The sequence below is a fragment of the Hyla sarda genome, chromosome 2 (genome assembly GCF_029499605.1).
Source record: "Hyla sarda isolate aHylSar1 chromosome 2, aHylSar1.hap1, whole genome shotgun sequence".
Taxonomy (NCBI): Eukaryota; Metazoa; Chordata; class Amphibia; order Anura; family Hylidae; genus Hyla; species Hyla sarda.
The window spans coordinates 381,788,066-381,801,864 of NC_079190.1; the positions used below are offsets into that span (position 1 = coordinate 381,788,066).

At 44.8% G+C, this 13,799-nt stretch overlaps 1 protein-coding gene across 3 annotated transcripts in view; it reads right to left on the reverse strand.

Annotated features, from left to right (window-relative positions):
* Nucleotides 1-13,799, reverse strand: part of SH3KBP1 (SH3 domain containing kinase binding protein 1) — a 465,279-nt gene that overhangs the window by 236,701 nt on the left and 214,779 nt on the right. For 2 of the 3 annotated variants that reach the window (XM_056558515.1, XM_056558516.1), the window contains exon 4: nt 2,492-2,598. In XM_056558515.1, the coding sequence (XP_056414490.1) occupies nt 2,492-2,598 (107 nt within the window). Of the gene's footprint in view, nt 1-2,491; nt 2,603-13,799 lie in introns of all 3 variants that reach the window. The other variant, XM_056558518.1, reaches the window with a different exon arrangement.

Consider the following 13,799-nt stretch of genomic DNA (forward strand, 5'->3'; position numbering starts at 1 on the left):
TCTGTAGGTTAATACGATTAAAATGATACCCATGATTATATACTTTTCTATTATTGTTGCGCTTGAAAAAAATCGCAAACGTTTTAACCAAATTAGTATGTTTAAAATCCTTCTATTTTGACGACCTATAACTTTTGCATTTTTCCGTATAAGGGCTCATTTTTTGCGCCATGATCAGTACTTTTTATTGATACCACATTTGTGTTGATAAAACTTTTATTCATTTTTTAATTATTTTTTTATTGAATAAAATGTGACAAAAAAGTAGCAACTTTGCACTTTTTTATTTTTACATTCACGCCGTTTACCGTACGGGATCAATAGCATTATATTTTAATAGTATGGACATTTACGCATGCGGCGTTACCAAATATGTGTATTCATTTTTTTTACACTTAATGGGGGTAAAATGGGAAAAAAGGACATTTTACATTTTTATTGGGGGAGGGGATTTTTCACATGTTTTTTACATGTTTGATTGCTAATACTGTGCAGTGCTATGCATAGGACACAGCACTGCTCAGTATTATCGGTGATCTTCTGCTCTGCTCGATCTCAGACCAGAGCAGAAGACCCCGGGAAACGGCCGGAGCCCGGTGAGGGGACCTCCGGCCGCCATGCTGGATGATCGGATCGCCGCGGCAGCGCTGCGGGCGATCCGATCATCCATATATAGTACCGCACTGCCGCAGATGCCGTGATCTGTATTGATCACGGCATCTGAGGGGTTAATGGCAGACATCCGCACGATCACGGATGTCGGCCATTATCGGCGGGTCCCCCGCTGCTGCTAGCAGCCGGAACCTGCAGTGTATGACGCGAGCACCACTCCTATGCTCGTGGTCATACACAGGACGTAAATGTACGTCCTGGTGTGCGAAGTCCCGCCAAACCAGGACGTACATTTACGTCCGTGGTCGTTAAGGGGTTAAGGAGGGAGTAACTTTAAAATAAGAATTCAATTCAATTCAATTACATATTTCTGTAGCAAGTGATTGCTCTACTTCATTTGTGATCTACCTTTTGGAGTGCGAATGTAATTTGCAATATGTCGGACGAACAAAACAACAACTAAGAGCAAGTATGAATAAACACGAACATGCCAGGAAATCACACAACAACGATTTCTCTGCATTCAAACTTACAGCTATAGAATATATCTCTGCTGAACACTTACAACACAGAGAATCTTACTGGCTCTACAAGTTAAACACGATGTACCCTGCAGGTCTTAATGAGTGTATGGGTATGGTCCGCTAAGCGTTAATTCATATGATATCCTTTGTATTAACTTTACCACATGAGACACTGAGTTGAATAGTCTCAAACCCATTAGCGTCTATACACAGCAACAAACTTTGCTGCTATATACATCATAATACAAGATACATCTGAAAATTAGGTGTTCAACACAAGGTAGTATGCACCCGAATATTAATAATTTTATTTTTATTTCATAATCAGATTTATTGTCATGTTGGTGCCATGTCTCATATTGCACAAATCATATGACCATCTATGCATTCCCCTTAGGCATGACATTGGATATACGCCATATCACATACTGTTCAATATAAATGATCATGATCAATGATCATGAGCACTGTTGCCTCGAAACGCGTTGTTGTTTGGCTGTAATAAAGAAGAATCTTATTTCACATTGATGTCTGAGTGGATTGTGTTACAAGTGCTATTTTTCCAAAACTTCCTTACCACATTTGTATTATGTATTTTAAACCTTATCATATGTACAGCTCCCTGGAACTATAAACATAAATAATAATAAAAATGATTATAATAATACAATTGTCTTAGCCCTAAACACTACTGGCTCCCCAAAGAATTAAAGTGCTATTGTTGACACTAAAATTAATAACTTAGCAGCTAAGTCTTAGCTGATCAGAGTTGTTAAACTGAAGTGTCTATATAATACTGTGGTAACCCACTGCGGTGAACAAGTGGTTATTGTCAATAGAGTGTAAAGGTTAATCACTGCATGATAAAAAGTTACAAAAATTTAGAATGTGCTTCGTGCTTCTTCTTGTGCTTATTTTTTTCAAAAGCTCCTCCCCTCCTGACCTTGTCCTGCTGAGGGTTTCTAAGAATGCATCACTGAGCCAGAAGTAAATCAGTAAAACACATTTTTATATTTCTAAATTTATTGTTTCAAAAATGTTATATATTTACATTTATACAATATGTTGTTAAAGAGGTTTTCCCATCTAGGAAAATTATTCCCTTTGCTGTGGATATGGGGTAACTATGTAATCACGGGGGGTGGGGGGCATTCGACTGTGGGATGACACCTGTGGCCCTCCATGATCATAGAAAAATAAAGAATGAATGGAGCAGCTGAATGCATGGCCCACCGCTCAATTCTAACAGGAGACTGGGGTCCTTGTTTCTTGAAATCGCGGAAGGCCCAAGTCAACAAATCCACGTGATCAGATATTTATCCTCTAATATTAGATCCTTTAAAGTAGATACTTACTTCTCCAAGAACTTCAATGATCTCTCCAACTTTGAGTTCGAGTTCATCTTCATTTTGTGGTATATAACTAAAGGCCACTTGGCATCTTCTCCGCCTCGTTCTTTCACCTGTCCGCATGAAGGGAATGAAGAAAGGTAAAAATATATTTCTATACAACCAAGATGGCAAAACAAAGATTGTACAACAAACTCTAAATTGCTCCTCATTTAATTTTACATCATAAGGGTAGGGTCACACGTGCCGTACTTTGCTGCATATTTTCTGCAGCTCATCTTGCTACCCATTGACTTCAATGGGTAGGAAAATACACAGCAGCAAATTCGCAGCAAAGTATGACACATGGTTACCCTGCCCTAAAAGAACAAAACAGAAAAAGTATCAAGCAAACAGAATTTTGTGACACCAAGAAATATTCCAAGCTAAGGCTGGGTTCACACTACGATTTGTAACTACGGTTCCCGTATACGGCTGGGAGGAGGGGGGCGGGGCTTAATCACAGCGCCCGCACTCAGCCGTATAGGGGAACCGTATTTAATGCATGTCTATGAGCCGACCGGAGTGAACCGCAGCCTCCGGTCGGCTGGTTTTTCGGCCGTATGCGGTTTCCCGACCGCAGGCAAAAACGTGGTCGATTAAGCCCCGCCCCCTCCTCCCAGCCGTTTACGGGAACCGTAGTTACAAATCTTAGTGTGAACCCAGCCTTACAGTGATAAACCATCCTTTAAAGCAGATTCTTATACACATGATCATTCTGATACCTCAAGCAGGTCTTAATACTTTCTTGAATTGTCTTGAGTAGACTCTGCTAAGGCAGTGTAGCACCCAGCACCTGGGGCACATACCTTAACCCCTTAAAAGGGTGCTCTGCCCCAAGAAATCTTATCGTCACGAGCCTCCAGCGCCGCATCGGTAGTCCTTTGGATAGAGGATAAGATGTCTGATCGCGGGGGTCCCACCGCTGGGACCCCCCGCGATCTCTGCTGTGGCATCCCAGTCATCCGGTGCAGGGAGCGAACTTCGCATCGTACCGGATGACTAGCGATGTGGTGCTGGGGGCTCGTGACGTCACGGCCACACCCTCTCGTGGACGTGAGGTCAGGAGCCTCTGACACTGCAACCGGCATTCTAAACAAACGCCGGGTGCTGCAGGGAGATTGGGGGGGTCCCAGAGGCGGGACCCCCACAATTAGACATATTATACCCTATCCTTTGGGTTAGGGATAAGATGTCTAGGGGCTGAGTACCCCTTTAAGGACCAAGCCCATGTTGGCCTTACAGGGGTATTCCAGGCAAAAAAAAATTTTTTTTATATATCAACTGGCTCCGGAAAGTTAAACAGATTTGTAAATTACTTCTATTAAAAAATCTTAATCCTTCCAATAGTTATTAGCTTCTGAAGTTTTCTGTCTAACTGCTCAATGATGATGTCCCGTCCCGGGAGCTGTGCATGATGGGAGAATATCCCTTGCATGATGGGAAAATATCCTCATAGGAGCTGGACAGCTCCCGGGACGTGAGTCATCAGAAAGCAGTTAGACAGAAAACAGCAACTCAACTTCAGAAGCTAATAACTATTGGAAGGATTAAGATTTTTTAATAGAAGTAATTTACAAATCTGTTTAACTTTCCGGAGCCAGTTGATATATAAAAAAAAAGTTTTTGCCTGGAATACCCCTTTAAAGACTGGGCAAATTTAAGTTTTTTACTCCTCCCCTTCTAAAAATCATAATGCTTTCAGTTTTGCACCTACAGACCCATATAAGGCTCGTTTTTTGCATCACCAATAATTTCATAACAAAATCTACGGCAAAACAAAAACAAAAATTTCCATTTCTACGCAGTGCACTTTTCGGTAAAAGTGACACCTTATCTTTATTCTGTAGGTTCATACGGTAACAAAGATACCTAATTTATGTGGGTTTTATTTTATTTTAATCCTTAAAGAAGAATCGAGGAGACACTCGGAGTTCAGCCAATATTTATTCCTGTCTGGTCACATATACAACATAGGCAAACGGGCCATTTCACGCTCTCATGCGCTTACTCCTGACCTATCATCCATAGGATGTGAGCGTGAAACGGCCCGTTAGCCAAACCGGAATAAATATTGGCTCAAATAAAAGTGCCTCCTCAAATCTTCTTTCTCTTGGGAATTGAGCACTGTGAAAAAGCCCTAGTTGCGGTTCCAGGTAAAGACTTCAGTTTACATTTCCTCTGGGACTGTATAGGCGGCAGTGCCAAACCCAATTTGTTTCTTTTTTATTTATTTATTTTTAAAATTGTCCTCTTCTGACCCCTATAACTATTTTATTTTTCTGCATACATGGCTATATGAGAGCCAATTTTTTGCGCCGTGATCTTTCGTTTTTATCGGTACCGTTTTTATTTTGATGGGACTTTTTGATAGCTGAATTTTTTAATGGTATATGAAGTGACCAAAAATGCGAAATTTACAGACATTTACGCATGCGGACATTTATGCTATTTACCACATACCATGCAATCAGTTATTGCCTACACTGTTCAATGCTGAGCATTGCCTCAGCATTGATCAGTGTTAACCGTTCTCTGCTGCTCCAGCCTGCCTTAGCTGGCTGGAGCTTCAGAGTACCAATCAGTTGGCGAGGAGGCAGGTAAGGGCCCTCCTGCCGTCCACTAAGCTGATTGGGACATCATGATTTCACTACGATGATCCCGATCAACTTCTCTGAGCTAGCTGGCACCATTAACCCCGCGTTTAGATGCCACGATCAACTTTGATTGCTGTGTCTTAAGGGTTAATGCCTGGCATTAACAGTGGGTCCTGGTTGCTGATAGCAACCGGGACCCAGCGTGCATGAAGCGTGCTCATCTCATGAGCACGCTTCAAACCCCCGTAACGGGACCAGGAGGTAGAGGTTAGCACTAGGACTCAAGGGCGTTCCTGTATGCCCTTAGTCTGTAACGTTTCAATGCCTCAATTTCCCAAATATGAACTGGCAGGATGCAACAGTTTTCTCAGTAAAATGTTACTATATTTATGACAGGATTGCTGTATTAACTAAACTATAAGATGTACAGTGGTACAGGCAAAAATCAGTACATCCTATAGAATAACCTGGAGTTCTGCATTGCTTACTAATAAAATGTAGTCTAGTTGTTTAACAAACACAAATCTTCTTTATCAGGCATTCTTGAGTTGATTTATATGTATCTTGAAATTATCGTATGTCGGGGCCATCGTAGGTCGGGGGTCACTGTATGCGGGTACACAACCTGCTCCGGTAAGCTGCTTATCTCCTCCCCCCTTTGCCCGTACTTTGTAGCTATCCTGCACCATGGAGCGCCTCTCCTTTCTGTTTTTCTTTATTTTTTTGAGCAGTGTAGTTTAGTAAAGCCAGTAAGGGTATGTTCAGAAATCTAAAATTCCACGGAACGATGCAGAATTCCGGTCAAATAATGTGGCCACGGAATCCCGCATCTTTACGTAATTTCTGCAGAATTCATGCAGAATTTTTGCATAAATTCCAAATGAATACTCAGAGCAGGGAAAAAAGTGCTTTTAATTCACTGCTGAAGTTAAATTACCGTATATACTCGAGTATAAGCCGACCCGAGTATAAGCCGAGACCCCTAATTTCAACCCAAAATCCCAGGAAAAGTTATTGACTCGAGTATAAGCCTAGGGTGGGAAATACCTCATCCCCCCCTGTCATCATCCAGACCCGTCATTAACATCCTCATCATCATCCCCTTGTCATCATCCCACACATCCCCCCTTCATCATCCCCTTATCATCCCACACATCCCCCCCTTCATCATCCCCTTGTCATCATCCCACACATCCCCCCTTCATCATCCCCTTATCATCCCACACATCCCCCCTTCATCATCCCCTTGTCATCATCCCACACATCCCCCCTTCATCATCCCCTTATCATCCCACACATCCCCCCTTCATCATCCCCTTATCATCATCCCACACATCCCCCCTTCATCATCCCCTTGTAATCATCCCACACCCCCCCTTCATCATCCCCTTGTCATCATCCCCACCCCCCTTCATCATCCCCACACCCCCCCTTCATCATCCTCTTCTCATCATTCGCCCTCAGTGGTCTTCAACCTGCGGACCTCCAGAGGTTTCAAAACTACAACTCCCAGCAAGCCCGGGCAGCCATCGGCTGTCCGGGCTTGCTGGGAGTTGTAGTTTTGAAACCTCCGGAGGTCCGCAGGTTGAAGACCACTGCGGCCTTCAACATGCGGACCTCCAGAGGTTTCAAAACTACAACTCCCAGCAAGCCCGGGCAGCCATCGGCTGTCCGGGCTTGCTGGGAGTTGTAGTTTTGAAACCTCCGGAGGTCCGCAGGTTGAAGACCACTGCGGCCTTCAACATGCGGACCTCCAGAGGTTTCAAAACTACAACTCCCAGCAAGCCCGGGCAGCCATCGGCTGTCCGGGCTTGCTGGGAGTTGTAGTTTTGAAACCTCCGGAGGTCCGCAGGTTGAAGACCACTGCGGCCTTCAACATCATCCAGCCCCCTCTCACCCCCTTTAGTTCTGAGTACTCACCTCCGCTCGGCGCTGGTCCGGTCCTGCAGGACTGTCCGGTGAGGAGGTCGTCCGGTGGGATAGTGGTTCCGGGCTGCTATCTTCACCGGGGGCGCCTCTTCTCCGCGCTTCCGGCCCGGAATAGAGCCGTTGCCTTGACAACGACGCATCTGCGTCGTTGTCAAGGCAACGTGACTATTCTGAGGCCGGGCCCGAAGCGCTTAGAAGAGGCCTCCCCGGTGAAGATAGCAGCCCGGAACCACTATCCCACCGGACGACCTCCTCACCGGACAGCCCTGCAGGACCGGACCAGCGCCGAGCGGAGGTGAGTACTCAGAACTAAAGGGGGGTGAGAGGGGGCTGGATGATGTTGAAGGCCGCAGTGGTCTTCAACCTGCGGACCTCCGGAGGTTTCAAAACTACAACTCCCAGCAAGTCCGGACAGCCGATGGCTGCCCTGGCTTGCTGGGAGTTGTAGTTTTGAAACCTCTGGAAGTCCGCAGGTTGAAGACCACTGCGGGTGGGGGAGTTCACTCGAGTATAAGCCGAGGGGGGTGTTTTCAGCACGAAAAATCGTGCTGAAAAACTCGGCTTATACTCGAGTATATACGGTAAGTGTAAAATCCACATTTTGCTAAGAAAAAAAAAAGAGCCCCGTTCACTTCAATGGGCTTCCGCAGCTGATCTGTCATGAAGACATGACATATTTTTGTGGAACGCAGAATTTTAGTTGCGGAATGTCTGCATTGAAAATTCTCCATTGTGAATGGGACTACAGAATCCAACTTGAGTTAATAAAACTATAAAAACATGCAGAATTTTCATGTGGAAATCGTTGCCGAAATTCTGGCGTGTGAACATAGCCTTGCTCTCTATACTTGTATATGACACACATAACATCTCATGACAAAGTGTAAAATAATTTTTTCTAACTGAAATTTTTGGACATTATATCTTACATAACATAAGTTTGATGTGTCACATGACCCTCTTCCTATTGAAAAAACAAAAGTTGGATTCAAAATGGCCGCCATGGTCACCACCCATCTTGAAAAGATTCCCCCCTCACATATACTTATGTGCCACAAACAGGAAGTTAATATCACCAACCATTCACATTTTAATAAGGTGTATCCATATAAATGGCCCACCCTGTAGTTTGGGATTTGATAATAACTGCCAATTTTAATATACAGTATAACATTTGCATTCTCCAAAAATTCCTTAGGTTATGGCCACATGGGACTGGAATGCCGCAGCTTTGTTGTGCAAACATATCCTTAAATGGAATATTCCCACAACACAAGTCCAAGTAATCAGCCCTACCCTCTCTGTCTTGATAGTACAACATTAAAGGGGTTATCCACCATAAGGTGATTTTAGTACGTACCTGGCAGACAGTAATGGACATGCTTAGGAAGGATCTGTGCTTGTCTTGTGGCTAAATGGCTATGTTGTGAGATTAACTTAACACTGTGGCTAGCTTTTTGTGAACTAGTATTTCCTGTTTGACTTTTCTTTTTTTGACTACAAATCCCACAATTCCATTTTCCTCCCTCCCACACATCAGCCACACCACCCATTGAAACATAAATGAGCTGCATCCATTCAAAAGACCTGTGGTTTTCAATCAGGGTGCCTACAGCTGTTGCATTAGCTGCTGATTGATCTCTCTCCCACCAAGCGATCGCTCCACCCATTGAAGCAGACAGGCTCCCTGTCATCAGCTGACTAGTGAGTCAGGTCTCGGCCGCATTGCAACCTGGGAAAAATCTGAGACAACAGTCATTTTGTATGCTGTTAAAAATAAATATTGGAGTGAAAATCACAGAAGAATCGTGAGAAAACCGTCAAACACAGGTACAGACAATATATTATGAACTACACTAACTTTACAGCCCCTGTAGCATAGTCAAATAGTAATAAAAAAAATCTTGGAATACCCCTTTAACCCCTTAAGGACCCATGACGTACCGGTACGTCATGAGTCTGCTCCCGTTCTATAACGCGGGGCCACTGCGGGTCGGGCCAGGCCGACCCGTGGCTAATAGCATGCGGCACTGATCGCGGAAATGTCAGAATTATAAAAATATATCTTTAATTAAACGGCACGGTCAATGGCGTATGCGCAAAAAAATTTCAAAGTCCAAAATAGAGTATTTTTGGTCACTTTTTATATCATGAAATAATGAATAAAAATCAATAAGTCCTAAAATGAGACCTCATACTGCCCCGTATGCGGAAAAATTTATAGGGGTCAGAACATGACAATTTTAAACGTATAAATTTTCCTGCATGTAGTTATGATTTTTTCCAGAAGTACGACAAAATCAAACCTACATAAGCAGGGTATCATTTTAATCGTATGGACCTACAGAATAAAGAGAAGGTGTCATGTTTACTGAAAAATGTACTGTGTAGAAATGGAAGCCCCCAAATTTACAAAAATGCGTATTTTTTCCAATTTTGTCTCACAATGATTTTTTTTCCATTTCGCCGTAGATTTTTGGGTAAAATGACTGACGTAATTACAAAGGAGAATTGGTGGCACAAAAAATAAGCCATCATATAGATTTTTAGGTGCAAAATTGAAAGAGTTATGATTTTTTTAAAGGTAAGGAGGAAAAAACGAAAATGCAAAAACGGAAAAACCCCGGGTCCTTAAGGGGTTAAAGGAGATCTTCAGCGTTAGACACTTATCCTCTATCCGCTGGACAGGGTATGTGTCTGAACGCCAGGGGTCCAAACGCTGGGACCCCCTGCATTCTGCTGTACGGGGCCTCGGCTCTGTCGCAGCCCTCCCATGCAGGTGGCGTGTCAGCCACAGCATGCCGGCGCAGCCAACATGCCCCCTCCATGTATCTCTATGGGAGAGGCAGAGATGCAGCATTCATGCATCCCCTCCTCTCCCATAGAGCTGTATGGAGGGGGCATGTTGTTGACCTCTGTGAGATTGACGACACACGCATTAGCCACTGCAATGCCGGGTCCCCGTAAGGGAGATCGCGGGGGGTCCGACTGCGGATAGGGCAGAAGTGTCTAACACTGCAGTACTCCTTTAATAAAGAAATTTGTGAAGAAACAGAGGGAAGCAACTTACCATGTCCTTTCAAACTCTTTATTCCATACAAAGGTTAAAACAAATCCATCAGGGTAGCAACTTTGTGCGGATGCTCGGGGCCGGATAATTCAGTGCTTTTTCCATAATGCAATTTTGTGATAGCCGTTTCCAGCAATTACTGCGCTTCTAAAGGTCTCTCCTGTGTCTACAGTTCTTAGCAGCAAATACAGCCGATAGATTCTCTTAAAGGAGTTCTCTGGTGCAGAGTACTCCTGCTCCGTCCTGCCCGGGCTGCAAAAAAAATGAAAGTAAACCATCTCTCACCTTCCTGGGTTCCCGCGGAGCGCCACTACAGCTGATCGATCCTCCGGTCCATCTCCTTCATACTTCCGTGTGACCGAAGCGTCACATGGCGCTCAGCCTATTGTGGCCCGAAGCTGAACATCGCGGCGGCTGGAGATAGGCTGAGCGCCATGTGACGCTTCGTTCACACGGAAGTATGAAGGAGATGGACCGGAGGATCGATCAGCTGTAGTGGCGCTCTGCGGGAACCCAGGAAGGTGAGAGATGGTTTACTTTCATTTTTTTTTTTTTTGCAGCCCGGGCAGGACGGAGCAGGAGTACTCCGCACCAGAGTACTCCTTTAAGGAAAGGGTCACACATGCTGTATTTTGCTGTGTATTTTTTGCTGCATATTTTCCTACCGATTGAAGTCAATGGATAACAAAAATCTGTTGCAGAAAATATGCAACAAAATACACAGCACTATACGGCACACTACCCTTAAAGTACATTTCTAGGCAGAAATAAAAGGGGTATTTTCTATGTTGATACAATAAGAGCAGAGATAAACAGATTTATAGTCAGCCATGTCAATTGCTGTTCAACTAGGCTGCATGAAGATATCAATATATCCCCCAATATTTAATGACCATCTAGGTAAGATTTTGGTGGTTGAATGGATGCTCCATTCAAAAAACAATTATTTTGTAGTGGGGCGCAGGTTCACAATGCAATACATAGTTTTGGCTTATATGAGTATCAGGCAAAAGTATGATATTATTTAAACACAGTGAGGGGCATTTACTAAGGGGTTTAGTCATTTTTTTCTGACTATTTTTGGCGCTAAATTGTCGCAATTGCGCCTACCCTATTTTTCGTGCGAGTTTCTCTAGCAAGAGCTAGAAAGTAATTTTTTTTTTCCCGCTTGATTTACGCTAGTTTGCATTTTTTACTTGCAGTGGTCAGGTATTTATTAACTGCGACAGTCGCAGCAGCGCAATAAACAGTCGCAACGGCCGTAAAAATTGACTAAATTTACTCCAGCTCCAACATGGAGCAGGAAAAGCTACTGCCGCCCGGGCTCCGACATACTTTCTCCCCGCTACCCTCACTTCGCTATAGGGACACTGCAGTGATTTACATCCCCCCCCCCCCTCTCACCTGCCAGCGCCACACAACTCCCATCTGTCTGCTGTTGCAAGTCTTGTAGCAGCGGGAGCTGAGCGGCGTGGGCGGGAGACAAGGGGGGAATGTATATCAGTCTCCCCATAAGTGAGGGTAGCGGGGAGGCAGTATGAGGAGCCCGGGCGGCTGCACTGTAATGTCAGCCCGGGCTCCTGCCCTGACAGCCAAAGGCTTTGGCTGTCAGGGCATGCTGGGTGTTGTAGTTTTGCAACAGCTGGAGGGCCACAGTTTGCAAACCACTGGTTTGTGGTCTGTAAACTGTAGTCCTCCAGCTGTTGCAAAACTAAACAGCTGAAGGGGACCGGCGAAGACGTTCACTTACCCTTCCGAGGCTCCAGCGATGATCGGTGACTGAGATCGTCGGGCGGCACTATCGCGCGACAGTGTCTTGCGGCAATGTCGTGCGGCGCTGGATACTACGGAAGGCGGTAAGTTGCCCAAGCCCTAAAACAGTGTTTCCCAACCAGGGTGCCTCCAGATGTTGCAAGACTACAACTCCCAGCATGCCTGGACAGCCTTTGGCTGTCCAGGCATGCTGGGAGTTGTAGTTTTGCAACATCTGGAGGCACCCTGGTTTGAAACACTGTTTTAGGACAATGTTTCTCAAACAGGGTGCCTCCAGATGTTGCAAGACTACAACTGGCAGCATGCTTGGGCAGCCTTTGGCTGTCCAGGCATCCTGGGAGTTGTAGTTTTGCAACATCTGGAGGCACCCTGGTTGGGAAACACTGGCCTAAAACAGTGTTTCCCAACCAGGGTGCCTCCAGATGTTGCAAAACTACAACTCCCAGGTTGGGAAACACTGTACCCGGCCTCCGCCCGACCTTACTGTAAGGGCATGCTGGCAGTTGTAGTCGTGCGGGGCGGGAGATGTGTGAGCAGGTGATAATAAATGTACTAACCCATTTTTTTTTCTTCTCATTTCAGATCCGTGTATCCTGTGGACTCCTTCGGATTCGGTGGACTACTTCGATGACCAGCGTTTTTCTATGTTTGATTTTAATAAAATGGTTAACGAGGGCTTGTGGGGGAGTGTTTATTGTAATAAAAAAATTTTTAAACCTGTTGTGTTTTTTCCTTACTTTACTTGACAGGCTTAGTAGTGGAAGCTGTCTTATAGACGGAGTCCATTACTAAGCTGGGCTTAGCGTTAGCCACAAAAACAGCTAGGAAACATATCTAATTGAGACCAGTATATGGAGGGTGGAATGTGACCACTAACTCATAGACTACCAGTAGGCAACCCCAAAAAAAACCTTTCTTCCCATATATCAAAAAAGTGTGAAATTAAAAGTGCAAACTTTATTATGTTAGGTTCGCACTTAACAGTAGTGTTTTAAAATATGGAGCACCGTATCATCCTACTTTTATATATGTATATATATATATATATATATATATATATATATATATAGATTGACCATACGGTCAAATGGAATGAATACACGCTGAAGCGAAGACGAGGTGCCTGCAGAACACCAGCATTCATCGCTATGTAGGACAAGGGAACTCAAAATTAAAAACTCAACATGGCCCCCCTCGACATGCTTCACTGCCTCAACAGCGTTATCAAGAGGTAAGCGGGCACTGCGGGCACTCAGTGCCCGCTTACCTCTTGATAACGCTGCTGAGGCAGTGAAACATGTCGAGGGGGGCCAAGTTAAGTTTTTAATTTTGAGTTCCCTTGTCCTACATAGCGTCTACATAAGTCTATGAGTTAGTAGTCCACAAAAACAGCTAGCGCTAACCCCCAATTATTACCCCGGTACCCAACACCACAGGGGTGCCAGGAAGAGCTGGTATCAACAGGCCCGGAGCGTCAAAAATGGCGCTCCTGGGCCTAGGCGGTAACAGGCTGGCGTTATTTAGGCTGGGGAGAGCAAGTAACAATGGTCCTCGCCCAACCTGGTAACGTCAGGCTGTTACTGTTTGGTTGGTATTTGGCTGAGAATAAAAATAGGGAGGACCCTATGCGTTTTTTTACGGTAGGGTCCCCCTATTTTTATTCTCAGCCAAATACCAACCAAACAGTAGCAGCCTGATGTTACCAGGAGGACCATTGTGACTGGCCCTCCCCAGCCTAAATAACGCCAGCCTGTTACCGCCTATGCCCAGGAGTGCCATTTTTGACGCTCCAGGCCTGTTGGTAGCGGCTCTTCCCGGCACCCCTGTGGCGTTGGGTACCGGGGTAATAATTGGGGGTTAGCGCTAGCTGTTTTTGTGGCTAACGCTAAGCCCGGCTTAGTAATGG